The sequence below is a fragment of the Chionomys nivalis genome, chromosome 11 (genome assembly GCF_950005125.1).
Source record: "Chionomys nivalis chromosome 11, mChiNiv1.1, whole genome shotgun sequence".
NCBI lineage: Eukaryota > Metazoa > Chordata > Mammalia > Rodentia > Cricetidae > Chionomys > Chionomys nivalis.
The window spans coordinates 49,125,245-49,141,752 of record NC_080096.1 but is presented as its reverse complement, the minus strand read 5'-3'; the positions used below and the strand labels follow the sequence as shown (position 1 = coordinate 49,141,752).

At 40.5% G+C, this 16,508-nt stretch overlaps 1 protein-coding gene across 4 annotated transcripts in view; it reads left to right on the top strand.

Moving 5' to 3' along the window:
- Nfia (nuclear factor I A) overlaps positions 1–16,508 on the top strand; it is a 345,107-nt gene that overhangs the window by 175,711 nt on the left and 152,888 nt on the right. For all 4 annotated transcript variants that reach the window (XM_057783547.1, XM_057783548.1, XM_057783549.1 and 1 more), the window contains exon 3: positions 7,152–7,217. In XM_057783547.1, the coding sequence (XP_057639530.1) occupies positions 7,152–7,217 (66 nt within the window). The remainder of the gene's footprint in view (positions 1–7,151; positions 7,218–16,508) is intronic.

The window sequence follows — 16,508 nt, the reverse complement described above, 5'->3', positions numbered from 1 at the left end:
GTCTTGCTCCCAAACTTGAACAGCATGCCCTCTGCAGAGAGTTCTTTGGTCCTAAGATGATTCACAAACATTACATGTATGAATAATGACACATAATATTTTAATTTGGCTGTGCACAGCACTCACTGGATAGGTTTACTTTTAGGACATGGTCGTACATGGGAACCCTTTCTGCTTTAGAGAACAGAGATGATGGTTTGCTTTGTTTTCAAGTATATAGACAACTTTGCGAAAATACTATATAATGAGCAACAGGCAGAGTTGATTACAATTCTGATTCGAGATAGTTTTATAATGACACTTTTTACAAAGACCTTTGTTTACTTGGGAGGGGGTGGGTGGCCAAGTTGACTCAGTGATGGGAACTCTGAATTAAATCACAGGTCACCATTGCATGTCAATATGCTCCTCTCATGGGAAAAATATGATTCAAGTATTTGGGTAAATATTATAGTGATTTTTAGGAATAAATTCTTGTAAAAGGAAATTTGAGAAATTCCTTCTGTCTTTTCTGATCACTAGCTTCCTATCACTGATTTCACAGGAAAAGATTCCTTGAAGCCCACCTGTTATGAAGAAGGACACCTTAGTGAGTTTTATTGTTATTGCTTCTAGAGTGAATGAATTCATGGCTTTTAAAGCTAAGACATGACTCACCCTAACTGTCAGTTCACACGAGTTACTCCATTTAATTTTTTCTCAACATGTTAAAACTGCATCATTCCCCAGCCTCCGCAAGCACATGGAATTTAGCACCTGGAGAGTAAGTGATGAGGTAGTTACGCACTACTCACCCTCAACAGCCACGCCATCACACACAACCCTGGCTCGACAGATGGGCTTCCAATACCAGCATTAATGCCCAGAGTCTAATTCCTGTAAAGTTAATGCTTCACAAGTTTCTTATTCAGAAAAACTATCACAAAAAGTAGTTTGGGGGAAGAAAATAAGCCAGATCACACAGCAGTCTCATATGGTCTTTGAAAATGCCAGTCACGGGTGTGGCTCAAGAGCGGATCTCCAGAGCAGCTGGCAGCCCCGGGGTGGTCTGGTGGACCCCTTCCAAGTAGTTGCTGCACAAACACAGCCTTTGCTCTCTCTCCATCGACTACAACATGTGCAAACTAGCCAGGCCCTTCTGGAGCGGGCTCTCCCCGCCTCACCTCCCCATTATGTAATCACTTCACTTAGCACAAAACACATAGTTCTGGGCCACTAGGAAAAATTATAGAGACCAGATTCTGTGTCTTCATGTAAAGCTAATACTTCCAATTCAAAGAATCATGAAGTGTTTCCATTCTAATACTTAAGAAGGCATACACGCCATGATTTACCCCACCGTTTATCTATTTTAAGAACTAGGTCATTGCATGTTAATTTTTCATTAGGTGAGTCACGGTTGTGTACATGAATTGACCTGAAATATCGCTTTGGTTATTTGTTGTACATGAAGGATTTTGTACATTCTCTAGGAGTGTTAGTCATTTTTCTGTGTTTTTTGTGGTTCAGACTTAGTGATAATGTTACAAAATTGTTCATCCTTCACCAGACCATTCTGCTTAGCTGACTGTGTGGCATTCTTCGATGCTTCCCTCTAAGCTGTGTGTATGTCTCTGCGTGACCTGGGCAGCCACACTTTATATTCTCATGTACGCTTTCACAAATAGTTCTCTTGTCTTTAAGATCTTAATCCTATTAAAAAAAACACACACAGAGAGAGACAGTATTTCTTTTTTATTGTTTTTATTGAGCTCTATGTATTTTTCTCTACTCCCCTCCCTACCTCTCCCCTCCCCTTTAACCCTCTCTCATGATCCCCATGCTCCCAAGTTACTCAGGAGATCTTGTCTTTTTCTACTTCCCATAGATTAGATCCAGCCTCTCTTAGGGTCCTCATTGTTGTCTAGGTTCGCTGGGATTGTGAATTGTAGGTTGGTTTTTCTTTGCTCTATGTCTAAAAGCCACTTATGAGTGAGTATAGACTATATATGTCTTTATGGGTCTGGTTATCTCATTCAATATGATGTTTTCTAGATCTGTCCATTGCCTGCAAATTTCAAGATGTCAGTATTCTTTTCTGCTGTGTAGTACCCATCGTGTAATTGTACCACACTTTCTTTATCCATTCTTCAGTTGAGGGGCATTTCTCCTCTGTCTCTGTCCTTGTCTCTGTCTCTCTCTGGTTTTCCAAGACAGAGTTTATGTGTGTAGCTTTGAAGCCTGTCCTGGTGCTTGCTCTCTAGCCCAGGTTGGCCTCAAACTCACTGAGATCCACCTGCCTCTGCCTCCCAAGTATGCTGGAATTAAAGGCATGAACCACTACCACCTGACTCTGACACTATTTCTAAATATAGTGTTCCAACAATGATTTCTTTAATAACAGCAACTGTGAGACCCAATAAGCAAATTGTGACTGTCATAACCATTTCATCTTCTAGATTCTCTTGCTGTACGTATGTGGGAATAGATCAAAGCACAGTAATTTTGACCTTTTGCTGTTAGACTATGAAGATATAGAAGGTGAATTATTTAACCTGACTCTATTACAAAGGACTCACCTCCTCACACCATAAAGACAGAAACTTCTCTAAGTTCTAAAGTTGTTATTGGCTACAATTGCAGAAAGCCTTTGTTGATTACAGTCCAAGCAAGCTCTCGTCTCCCTTCTTCCACCCTGGAATTCCTTCAACCCTCCACTTATTTTCAAGACAGTATCCATTCTTCTCATTGAGTCTCTTTTATTTAGGTGATAGAGAACTCTGATTCTTTGGTACAAAAATTTTACCTTCTTCCACTGGACTGGCTCATGTCTTGTGAGTGTGTATGGGTGTCTTCTAGCATCTTCTTACTGTCTTTCCGTTTGGGAGATTGAGAACTAGAGAACAAATTCTAGCAAAAGCTTTGCAGGCTCAGCCTTAGGCAAATCACTGTGTGTGTTGATAGCATGAAACTTAGACTGAATTGTTTTTCTAGAGACCAAGATTTGTGCTTTCATGGTTCATAGGCTTGTGTGAATGTTGCCCTGGCTGAGTGGGAATTCTGCTGGGACACTTAGGGAAGGGAGGCCTGCTCTGCTGTGCTTAGCTCTCGGTTGCAATCTTAAGGCCTGCAAGGTACTCTGCGGCCATTGGAGAACACACGGCTTTTCCCCCTTGGACATCTGAGTATGTGAAATGTTCCTGCCAGTGGTGAGCTTTTATAGCCTGTGTACACTTAGGGCCTTCTGGGTGTTGGACGGTGTCCCCAGCTCAGCCTGTGTTCTGTGCTGGCAGGTCACCAAGGTGCTTGTCTCCAGCCTACTTCCATTATGCAGTTTCCAGAGAACCCCATGTCAGAGGGGTGTGCCTCACCTCCCCTTACTAGCCCCCAGCAAGGGGGATACACAGGAGAGACAATGACTTTCCTTCCCTTTGTTTTCAGTTTCTAAGTCCCACTCCCTTTATGGGTGACCATATACTTTTTGGGGACATGCTGTCACTGGCAGCTGCCCAGTCTTAAGGAGCTGAACAAGAGCTGGGAGTTCATATCTTGAGCAGTCACTGAACTCTGTGTCCTGGGCCAGGCAGCCTATCAAAGGGCCTGGAGACAGGAGAGGAAGTGACTCTCTGCAGGAGCTTGAGTTTCCACCACACAGTTTCCATCAGCTGTACCAGAGAGATGTGTGCACAGTGAAAGACAGATCAGAGGGACAGGGATTAATTCTAGGTCAAGGACAGGGAAGCCTGGCAATATGCCACCTTTTCAAGAAGCTTAATTAATATAAAATATAGGGACATGACACCTACATTCTTCCCTCTTTACACAGTAACGTTTTTGTCTTCCTTTGCATTCCGCTAAGGGATGGGACTTAAGTTTGCAGGGACTGGATATGGATATAAGTTACAAACTCAAGACAAGTTATAGGAGCAGAGATCAATATGTCGACATTAGGACTTATTTTATTTTTTCTCTGCCAATTATATTGATAGTGGACTACCTTTGAGTACTGCAGCAATATAGCTGTAGAAGCCATAAAAACCCACAGAAAAATGGCTACCAGTTCACTTAAGAGGGCTTAACCTAGCTTTCAATATGCAAACCCTGTCTATTATAGTCTTAAATGTATGCTCATAAATTGTTTAAAACCAAAGGAAGTATCACTTTTCAAGGTTAGATTGATGTTTAAGGTTCATTAAACAAACAACAAAAACAAACAGATCCGCAGCTACGGAGAGAAAAAGGTAACTCTTACTCTCCTGCAACAGCGTTCCAACCCCATCACTTAGATACCCTTTAAGTAATATTCTTTGTAAAATTTAAGTAATATTCATTGTAAAATGCAAATCTTTTGGCTTTTACCCAAGGAACCATTAAGGAAAGTCACCGATCTGGTGCATGAGGGGCTCCCTGTGTGAATGAACCATCCCACTCCGTGCAAGGGAATTTGTTTTGAAGGGTTCTGATTATTTCAAGTCATCAGAAATCAAGCCACCACACAATAAGTGCCCCAAACAGAAAGACATAAAGTCTGGTCTCACTTCTCTAAAAAGTATATAAAAGAGAAAGGTAAAATAAGTATTTTGGTATTATTTCGACGCAAACGCTTAAGAGGTCTTTCATTTGTATCCGTTGTGTGTGGGTAGAAATTAATTTGTAATTCTGGTCCCAAGGTTGGCTCTGTACTTAACAACATCTGTGACCTTTTACGTTGGAGAAAGGGGCTGTGTCTCCTCCTCGTGGAACGGCACCAGGACGGGTAGAGAATAATTATCGAAAGATTTAGGGCACCCGGGTTTTCATGTGGAGCCTTGGCTCTGCTTGAGCCTTCCTGGGATAGAATAGTTGAGCTTGACAGCCTCGGGTGGTACGTTCTCCGGGTTTTGAATAAAACTGAGAATTCACGCTCGGATCCCAGTTTGGCTAGCCGCTTCTTCCCTTGTTTGCGTCTCAGTATTCAGGGCAGTGCTGGACCCTTGTAGAGGAAGCCTGAGCATTTCTGTGCCCAACTTTGACGCTCGTCTGCTTGCTTTTCTGTGGCTTGGAATTTTAAACTAGCTTCGAACATACCTCCTGTTCAGCTTGTATTCCTCATGTTCACTGTTTCTCTAAAGGTAGGGTGAGGGAACACATGTTTTAAACAAAAAGTGAACATTAAGATATTTACTATTATATTTAAAAAAGTTTGGGGCTCATTATCCCTATTTTCTTTAATATAAATAAATAGCTTAGTCCCTTTGTCTATTGTGCATCTAAAATTAATTGACAGAAAAGATGTTTTCCACTGATTTGTGGAGAAGCTTTTAGTTGTGAAGATATCACAGCTACAAGCACAACTTTAGCTAGCTATCAAGAAGAGAATTATATTTGTTTGTATGATTTTAATGAAAATGCCATGTTTGGTAAAATTTTATCTGTTTGTTTTGTGTATGATCAAAAGGAATTTCCCTAAAATAAATTTAGATACTTTGCTTTAATTTTATGTAACTGATGGTTTGAGATTTTTCTAAAATAACAGTGATGATGGTATGACTCATTTGAAACACATTTGAATAGTTTTTAAATGTTTACCTTTTAATTTTTAATGAAAAAAATGATAGGATCTTAGGAAAGGAAGAGAGTAATTAGCTATCTTTTACATTGTCTATTATAATACCAGTTTCTGTCATTAGTCTTTCCAATATGATCTCACTATAAGTTTACTTGAATTTCCAACTTTAGGGACTGGCTTGATATCTGCCTTTGCAGTTTACTCTGAAAGGCTTCCTCTACTGGCTTTTGATACATTATGATTTCTGGTTTTGTCGATCGTAACAAATGACAAATGGAAATTGTTATGATATATTAAAAGTTCTTAAGCTAGATTTAAATTTTTTAAATCAACCTTTTTATCACTTCTCTTCTTTTCATTTTTGACCCAACAGAATTTTTTGTTGTATTTACCAGGTTAGTATTGTCTGAGAATTCTAAAGTAGACATGGCCCTTCTGGCACTCTCATACAATGAAGATACTTACTATCTGAAAGTGGGGATCCCTTCAACACCTCAGCTTAACATTTCTAGGTGAAAAGTCTCTGGGAGTCCCACTTCTTGATATAGTTTCTCCAGGAAAGAGAAGGGATGCTGTGGCTAGGTCCCAATGTCATGACACTTCCGGTTTGGCCATGGTTACGTGCTGTAACTCTTGATTGAGTCCTGGCTTCCCTGAAGCGCAGTCAGATTAGAAATAACTGATTGTAAAGCTGTGGCATCAAGGTAAAGTTAGGATCCATCCTTTCCACAGATACAGAGGGTTTTTAATGTATTTACTTCAAATAATTATTTGTGTCTGTTGACCTACATGTCTGAAAATGCTTTATTCCCTTTGAGATATGCACCTCGGTTTTCCTCTTTTCTCCCAAACATATCACTAACTACACTTGCTTCTAATTCTGTGGAGTTCTTTTAAAAGTTCATTTTGTCTCATTCTGGGGGAAAAAAGTTATTTTAAGCTATCTTACTTAGAAGTTAACTTAATGGAAAAAAATTTTTAAGTTCAAAAATTATGATTTTTAAAAGAAGAAATAATTAAATTTTGCAAAGGTTTAGCAGATCCTGCCTTTATTAACAAACCCTTCTGAGGTTCCCAGGTTGATACCTACCACTGCAGGAAAGCATTTGTGCTGTAAGGAAGCTTGAGCCTCAGGAAGCCTTGTCTGGGTACTGGTTACTTTAGCACATGAGCTAGAACTTTGGGATTGAGTGGCGTGAGTCTGTAGTCTGTGCTGCTGTCTGGGCTTTTCAGTACCAGCTTCAAAATATACCCTTTATTATGGTCAGAATCAAGCTACAGCGGTGTGTGATGGAGGATGAAGTCATTACCAGATGCCAATATATAAGTAATGAGGAAGTGAGTTGGGGACCACCTTTCCTTTGGAGAATGGTTCTGAAGAGCTTCAGTTACTGATCTAGCACAAAGGAACTACAGGATGCATCGGCAAAACTGGGTGTTTGCGCTAAAGGCTCATGCACCTGCCCCCTCCCGCTTTTCCTTTACCGTCTTTTCATTCATCACATCATTTTCCTGACATCCTCACTCTTGGTTTCTAGGCCGAACCTTTGAGAAAGTCTGGCACCTCTGATCCACTTTCTCTCACAGATCCTGTAATTTTGGCTGTATTTTTTATGTTTTTCAGATTCAAGTCAATCTGAAAGTCCCAGCCAGCCAAGTGACGCTGACATTAAGGACCAGCCAGAAAATGGTAAGTTTAGCATGCGACTCTGGCTGCTGTATCAGAGTCCACAGGAGCCAGCAGCTGCCCTAGGAGCACTCACAGCAAGAACTCTGAGTATTCAAAGAGAAAAGTCAAGGGGCATCCCAGCAGCCTCAGCCCTGACCACAGTCTTTCTCTGCAAGTCTCCTCACTAGGATATTGAATTTTCTAGACAAATGTGAGGAGGGATGGATTTGCCAAGGCACTTTCTAGGACAACATGTAGGAAGTACCATGGACTTCTCGGGACATTTTGTAGCAGTTCTCTTCAAAATGAGAAGTGTCCAAAGGTGTTCAGGATAATTTAGATCTTAGCCCTTTGCAAATGGCCTTAAGAAAGCGCCATATCTTTGAAAGATTTTTTGCTTTAAATTGTCTAAAATAAGATAGTAAGAGACCATGAAATCCCTCAGTTATGTAAACAGAGCAATCTTACCACTCACTGTCCTTCCCTTCTCTCTTCCCCTGCTGTCAGGACTGGGCTTGAACCCGTAGTCCCTGTATGTTAGACAGGTCCTCTGCTGCTGAGCCTCATCTCAGAGTCCACGTGAAGTTACTGCTGCAGAGACCTTCCTAAGATAGAAAGCACACTTCACATATAATAATATTGTGTGAATTGTTCAAGCTTTGTGATACACACTGCAAGGATGAAAAACATAGTCATATATTGGAATATTGGATTGAACAAAACTACTCATTTAATAAAATAGGAGCTATACATTAGCAGTCTATCATAGGTCAATATATAGATACCTTTTAAATTCCTCAAATGTGAGACTAATGTCTGTAATATTAAAATGATGACTTAACCTCTCACGGTATTCATTTATTTATCCAGAATAAGATAGTATCACCCTAGTGAAAATTAAGTAAGGTAATATACTTAACATACTTACTGAAGTCTTTTCAGTGACATTTATATTAAAAAGATAAAGATGCTAATAATGGTTCAGGACTTTTCTTCCATTTTCCTTGCCCATATAATATTATAATTTTTTGCTTTTCATCTCCCGCTTCCTGAATAAGAATTTCTCTCCTCTTCCTTCTTCTCTTCTTCATTTTTCCCATTTTGATCTCCAGTTGATTATCCGGAAAGGATAGGCAAACTGAACGCTTTGGTATGCTGTGATGGAGGGCTCACTGTAACATTAGATCCTGTCACTAATTGCTCAGAACCCTTTCTATTTTGTCCATCCTGGAAACTCTGTTACAACTCTCCACTGCGACCTTAAATGTGAAATGATGATTCCCTAACCTCACTCTGGTATTTTGGTGAATTTTTCTTTATCAAAGGTTCCCCTACCTGCCCCTGCCAAGACACAGTTAAAAAATAACTAATTAAATAAAATAAAATAAAAAAGGAGAGACCTCTGAAGAGATTTTTTTAGTGTCAAACAGCTGCATATTATCTTTTGTTGGCAATCTATGCATCAATGTTTATAGACTTGTTTCTTTATTTTTGGCCTGTCTGGTGATGCCTTAAATGTCCCATTTTTCATAAAATACATTTGTGCTCATCTTCCTGAAGATGTGTCCAGAGATGACTTTATTTTTATCTTACAAATTGATAAGCTGTAGGGTGTGTAGCTCACATATTTAGGTCTGGATACCCCTCCAGCAGGTCTGCCATGCATCTGCCTTCATAAAATGGCCAGCAAGCTGTTCACATGCAAATATAAACCGAGCCGGGAGAGGACTGGCATACCTCTCTGGAGCTGCCTGCAATACCGATATTGTGCATTTCCCGGCCAAAAATCATCCCATGACTCACCCAGGGTTTTGGCCCAAAGGCATGGTGTTACTGGCCAAGTCCACTTTTAACCGGGATGACTTGGTGCTACCTCAAGCATCCGTGAGTGTGAGTTCAAAGAGAGGGAGAGTTTGTATCCAAGAGATAACCTAAAAACTGTGCACCTTCCAAGCTCTGGTGTATTTTCATTAAAAAAGAAGCCCTTGTGTCTTAGACCTACCTCTCTGCTGGAAAAGGTCAGCCCACTCCTTTCTTCCATCTGCCTTTGTCAGTCTCAGGTGACCTTATTGGAAGAAAAATATCACATTCTCTTTGTTAAAGACACAGAATCACAAAGGGAGTAAATGAAGATCTTAGGGCAAGGTATTTGCACGCACTAGGTAGTCTGTTCTCAGTGCTGCCTTGATTGACTGTTAAGTCCTTCATCATTGCCCCAGACTATGAGCGTGAACATGAGTTTCTGAATGGTATCTGGTTTCATTTTGAAAGGAAAAGCTCTCTTAGGTGTACCAGCTAAGCTCTGTGAAGTTTTGGAATCTTGCTGTGTGATGGCGTGACAAAAATCTGTTCTTCGGATGAAGTGAGAACGCACTGTTCCTTCGATATAAATACACACACACACACACACACACACACACATACACACACACCAGGGAAAACAATATTTTTCCCATCGCTCTTGATGAAGGTAATGGGAAGCAAATGCTGTTTCCCGAGTAAACTGTAGAGACTGAACAGCCAAATGGTAACTTGCTGCTTCCTCTCCCGCCATCAGCTAGGCCATGCAACTCTACCTAAAGTGGATGCAGCTGCCTTCACCCGCTGCAGCCAGGCTGCTGGGTTCTGTAGAATTCTGCTTTCTTTACTCCTCTTCCCTTTAAGACTCGACTGTGAGAAAACACAAATCTTTGTACAATTAGAGCAGTCGATGGAAAATTTTTAAGGAATTATCTGGAGCCCAGAAATAAAATACCAACATTTCTGAAACTCAAAATTGATATAATCTAATGGGTAAAACTGCCTCTGGAGCCAGACAGACCTGTGTTCAAATTAAATAGTAGCTGGGTGAGTAAATGAGCTGCTTCTGTAAACTTAATTTTCTTGTAAGCATACTAGAAATACTGAAAGGAACCTACTACATGAATATTGAAATGAGAGCATTGGTAGGGACAGTATAATGCCTCATTCACAGGGAGAGTCCAAAGGTTCTTCACGTAAGGCTTGCCATGAACACCAGACACTATCCAAGGTTCCAAAGCTGGAGTCCTGGGGCAGAAGGAATGTGATCAGTAATAACACGGAACTGCAGGGCCGTTCTCTGTAGATGGTCTCTAAGATGTTTGGCAGGAAGTTCCTTAAGTCCTAGAGTGTACATCTACTTTGCTGTTTAGCTCTGTCCTCCTTCTGTTTCTTTCCTGTGAGCTTAAGGACTAGTGAATGGAAGAGGAGATTCAGAGTTACTGGGACCTCAGGGGGTGTGTATTCTAGAAGGTGTTCTAGAAAGAAGGGACTCTGCTTAAATTTCTTTGATATTATCTAAGTTCCCCACCACCCCACCCCACCCGGGCATAAAACAAGTAGAACCTGAAAAATGGTGTTAAATGTGTTGGGAGTATAAATCAATGGTAGATCGCTTGCCTGGCGTAGATGAGGCCCCTTGTTCAATCCCAGAACCATAATTAAAAGAATAAAGAAAAGAAAGCAAGAGCAGACCAAAATTAAAGAAAATACACTCCCTTCCTCAAACAAACAAACAACAACAAAAAAAAAACAAGCAAACCAATAAAAGCTTGCAAACTGACTAAGGTAGAATTCGTGACAGATTTATTTTAAAACGATCTTGCACACAACCTAACTCTTCACCTTGAACATACAGGATAAGGGTATTTATTTGCTTAGTAAGTAAAATTAGTACGCTGATAAAGGTGTTGCCATTACCCATCTTTTCTTATATATATATTTCTTCACTGTTTAGTTATCATAAAGGTTTTAGGGAGGAGGATATTCTCTGGAGAAGTTGAATATCTAATTTGTGTGTGGGAAATGACACTTCGACAGAATTGTCTAGGTTTTACCAGTTGTTGCTAGAGCCAAAGCTAGAGCGAGTGGGTCAAGCTTAGCTCCCCCAAACCATGTGAGGTTGGCATTGGGTATCTTTGGTCGCTGTAGAAAATGCAGTGTAGATGAAATTTGCAGCTCCAATGCATCAAGTCCATCACCGATGAGAGCAAAGCTTATGAGATACCATTTCTGCTTAATCAAGGCCCTATTCAGTTAGGCCACAGAGAATCAGAGTCAAGTCAGCACAGGCAATCCTCAGATGCAGCATTCCCCACTGGTCCTACCAATATCAGAGAAGCACCCAGAAGTAAAAAATGGGAGGGACAAAATTCCACTGCCAGAAAGGGAGGAGCTATGTCTGTCTCATTCACCTTGCCTTAGTGCTATAAATGGTTTTGTTGTTGTTGTTGTTTTGATAGTGAGAATCCCTGTAAGTATTGGGGTCACTGTCTTTGAGTTTAGTGGTGCTCGTTCCTGTCCAGCAGCCACACCATACTGCTACATCCAGCCTCAGATGGGCGTGTGCAAGTGGGGAAGCCATTAATCATAACACTTGTCCCAGATTTTGAGATTATGAAATTCTACCTGCCAACAACAATATTGACTCTGGCTGTTTTTCATCTGTTTGTTTTTTGACTCTGGCTTTTATGTTGATTAATTTTATTTATTCCAGTACCATCTTAAATTTTTAAGCTCAATATCACTGTTAAATGTTACTAGATGAACAAAGAATCAGCTGATCTTCGCCATAGTTGTTACTGTTTTATTAGTTATCATTCTCACTCATTCGTGCGTACATTTTGAATATTTTAATATTTTCCAAACAAGTTGTAAGGATATTGACTTCCTAGCTTAAGAATTTTATGCAGGATGCACTTTGTAAGTTGGGGGTGAGATAAGAAAACTATAAATTTCTTTTTCTCTTTTGGATGAACATTTTTTTTAACTCTGGTAAATGTTCTTTTAAAAAGTCAACTTAATATTTTCTTTTCTCTGCTTCATCTACAAATATAATACTGTGCTGTAATATTAAGTCACAATGTTAATAACATTGAAAAGACAGAAAAGTCAATTATTTCAAGCTGAATAAATTGTGACCGCTGGGTGGACTTCTTACATTAGAGGCTGGTTTTAATGAATGTGCCATTTTTAGGTCATTTCAAGAGCTGTGAAGGCCACACACCCCTACAACTTGCATTTCATTGGCAAAGCAGGAGCAGTCTGGCACCATTGACTTGTAAAGACAGCCTATCGATATTTCATAATTTGCATGACTTTCCTTGACAATTAGCTAGCAACAATTATTCTCTGTAGTGTTCTTCAGAGAACTCTTCAGGGACAGACACAGTAGAGTGACCACCAAAACAGCAGCAATAACGGTAATGATCAATACTCTAAAATATGTAAAGGCCCCAACCCGGGGAGACATTACATCCTAAATGCCTGCTGGTTTTCAGCTCTTTGTGATTCAGTTCCGACTGATGGTTTTTCAGCCATGCAATGGAGCCAGTCCCTCTTCTCTAAGAGACCATGGCTTGCTCTGAAGTCAGAGTTTGAAACCTGATGAATTCTGACTTCTTATGTAACTTTAGCACATGTGACCCATTGTCGTCTCCTTAGAAGTTTCTCTAAACTTCTGGGTCTCGTCTTGAGAAAGACGAGTGAGGCAATAGAATGGCTGAGCTTGCACAGCGTCCAGTGTGGAAAGTGGAGGAAGGAGTAAAGAAGTGGCTGCACCCTCACACACTGTGAGCAGTTCATTGTCCACACACAGGCTCACTGCTGTGTGGTCTTTAGCTCTGAGGGCTGATAGCCCATAGGGAGGGTTTTAGATCCCATTCCCTGATTTTCAGATTCTGAAGTAGACGAGCAGGTGATCTGTTTTAGGTATTTCCCCTCCCCAATGGCTAACTTCTTACATAATTATTACGGTTATTTAATTACAGAGGGAAGAAGAGAAAATGGGTTTTCCTTTTGTTTCTCAAATTCATTTGTTCCCGTGTCCCATGAGAGGCCCAGGAGTGTCCTTTTAGTGTAACATTCAAAATAGGAAAGTTTATAATTTGTACTCACAGATCTGGAGTCTAGCATTTGAATTAAAGTGGGGAAGTCATCGTCAAGTCAGTGCTGTAGAAGGTTCATCTGCTGCTTGGCCGCAGCTCTATCTGCTATTGATGTTCTCCCTCTGAGCTGAGCCTGGAGCCAGCACCACAGGACCCTTTGATGGAGATGCCATTAAAAGGACCATTTCTGATGGCCACTTTTCCCATACTTCCCCATCAATCAAAGATTAGCATGGTGAAGTATCAGGGGGCCTCGTTGGGGTCAGGAATTGTGTATGAGCCTTCCCTGACACAAAGAGATCGTTTCTCATTTGTTGTTTGAATGAGAATTTGTTGTTTTGAAGCATGCGATGTTGGTTTTTTTCAAAAGAAATAATCCGTTTATGGGTAATATTAGTAAATGGAATGTAATAGAAATAATGTTTTTGGTGATTTAGGGGTCACTAATCCAGATTGATTAGTTGTCTGCCAGAAAGATTCATAGAGCCACAAGGGTTTGGGCACTTTTCTCACTCCATCTTTCTCATTCTTTTCTCCTCCTTGGGTTTTTATCAGGTCCTAGAAACTCTGTTTCCCTGGCATGAATTTATTGTTCAGGAGATCTATTGGGATGACCCCAGCAAAGTGGGAAGAGGGATGGCATTTCCTGCAGAGCACTCTGCTCCGTCTGAGTTGTTAAATTCTATACTTGGTTGACTTGAACCCTAAGGCAGTCGAGAAGTCTCATACGTCCCATCCACAGGCTTCATATGGCAAACATCCGAGAAGAGAAGAATAAAGAGCACTGGGATGATGTTTAGCACGACACAGATCAAAGCAAAGTCCAGCTCCTAACTATGCTTTCTTTCTTGGCCCCGAAGACTAGATAAACTGACTAACAGACATGTAATATGACATGTAATGCTAAATTCTATGAAGAGAAGTGAAGTGGAATGAGGATGTGTTACTGTTGTACAGAGGTTCACAGCAGGATGGTCCCATTTGGGGATGTTGCCATTTGAACTAAAACCCAAAGATTATGCAGTAAAATTTAGTATTATTAGTTACTTCTGTTTTGGCAGAATGGAACAATAAGAAAACTGGCTCTGGGGTATGTAGTATATAGAATATACTTATACTCAAAGTCTTCATTATTAAGCCAAATTCAGTACTTTATCTAGCAACTAGTCCATAGTCTCCACACACTCTCTAGAAGTTGCCAAAGTAGCCTTGAAAATGGTGTGTGGGAAGGTTTGATTAGTCTGTGATGAGTTCACCGATCACCAAGGGTCAAACCACTGGAATTTGACTCACTGAAAATGAAACCCAAGGAGACTACTTCCAAGTTCTCGTGACTTTTGGTACCTTGCCCAGTAGTTGTTTTGGAACAATGAGCCAGTTGTCAAGGGCCGTCAATAGGTGCGGTAGAGATAGTTGAGAGTCACTCAACCTATGAAAGTAAGGGTTGAAGTTTAATCAGTGGGATATGAATTGAATAACCTATTGGGGCCTATGAGAGTCACCGTTGAAAGGTAAAGGAAGTGTGTGTGTGTGTTTTATAACATCTTGCTATTGGCAGAATGCTTTGCCTCATAAAAGATGGTGAATATAAGAAAACTGTCAAACAGTAGAGCTCTGGAAAATTCCACTTTCAGAGGTGAGTCTAGAAAGGCATGTCAGGTAAGCTGTAAGGCAGAGGATTCCATCTTTCAAGCAGGAAAAAGCTGAGTGTTTTGTTCAGAGTGCTAGTTTCTCAGCACGAGTTTGCTTGGGTTAATAAATAAGCTGGTCTGAAGACGTTAGATTAACATAAAGTTGATGCTTTTAACTGTAAGAATGAATAATGGTCACAGGCTTAAGGGAAACAGTTCTAGGAAATAGAATTAAATTCTTTGGGACTTCAGGGGTAAATAAGGCAAAAACAATCATTTTTGTTTTTATGATCAAAGCTTACATTCCTTGAGGGCATTTTGTGTACCTGGGCATTCATCCGGGTTCTCTAAGAAAAACAGTCCTGATGGGATTCCGTCTGAAAGACAGCATAGAGGACAAGAGAGAGCCTCCAGACTGCAATGCAGTCCCAGTGCTGTGATGAGGAGAGGTGGTCCTGCATGGAGGGATTTATATAAAAGGAGTTCCAGGTAGCAGGGGGTTCTAAGAGAATTTTGTCCAGGACAGTGAGTGTCCTTGAGCCAAAGTCACCAGTTGAATTGTTGTGTCTTTGATGGATGAGGAAAGGGCCTGCCTCAGTGTCTTCCCCCACCCCCACCCCCAGTCATTGGCTGGGAGCAGCATGGAGGAAGTGCTGCCTTGCTAGGTGTCCTGAGGAGCTGTGTGACTTGGCTGTCAGGGGAGGAGAGGGGGATGATGATGATCTTTGTAGCAGTGCTCTGATTGGCTCATTTTACACAAAGTTCCAAGAGTTCTACATGTGCGAGTTTATTTAATCCTATTTCTAGAAGTGGGTGCTGTTAGTGTGTTCCATTTACAGATGAGGACACAGAATTTAAATTATTTGCCCATAATCAAGTATTAAAAAGTCATTCCAACTCACTCCAGCTGCACTCTGATTGCTTAGCCATTATACATGCTGTTGTGGAAAGAATGGACTTCGAGTTTGGTTTCATAGGTTTATAATGTGGGATAAGTAATTTAAACTCTTAGGCATTTGGTTTTCTGTGTCAGAATTTTCCCCAAGATATATATTTTCTTGCTGTTTTTGCTTCTAACAGTGTTAGTGCCTTTCGCTTCTTGTTTGTTTCTTGGGGTGCATAGTCATTTCCTCCTCTCCTCTCTTGTTCCTTTCCTCCCTTCTCCTCTTCTCCCCTTCCATCCCCCTCATCTCCTCTCGGTGGATATCTGCAGCAGTTTTACTCAGGCAGCCACAGGCTTCATTATAGACTTAAGCTGCTGGGTCATTTCTTGGGAGTGTTGCATATATGAATGTTTGTATGTATTGACGGTACCAGCACTTGCAACTGTTCCCAAGAGATATTCCCCAAGCGGAGCCCACTGTCTCTCTTGCCACCTTATTGCCTCAAGGGTATGAAGAAACATCTCTTAGTGGACATCTTGATTTCATTTTTGGCAAGTAATATTTTATGGAAAATGTATTCTTATATTTTAGGAACATTCTTCGGGCTTTTTGGAGGAAGTCAAATATTATGAATATAGGTTTCATTAGTGGGTATTTTTAAGCAATGAACTAACTTTTCATTTGGTTTTCTTGCCAGAGTTGGGTAGTATTTAAAATGGGATTTGTTTTAAATATTTAAACCAGGTGCTGTTATGTTTGTTGGATGGCATAAAACAATTATAGTTGCCAATAAATTTGAAACTGCTTCAATTTCAAAAGGTAGAAGAATGTAGTTTTATTGGAAACATAAAATGCTTACTTCCAATCCCCATTCTTTTCTGAGCAGTAGAA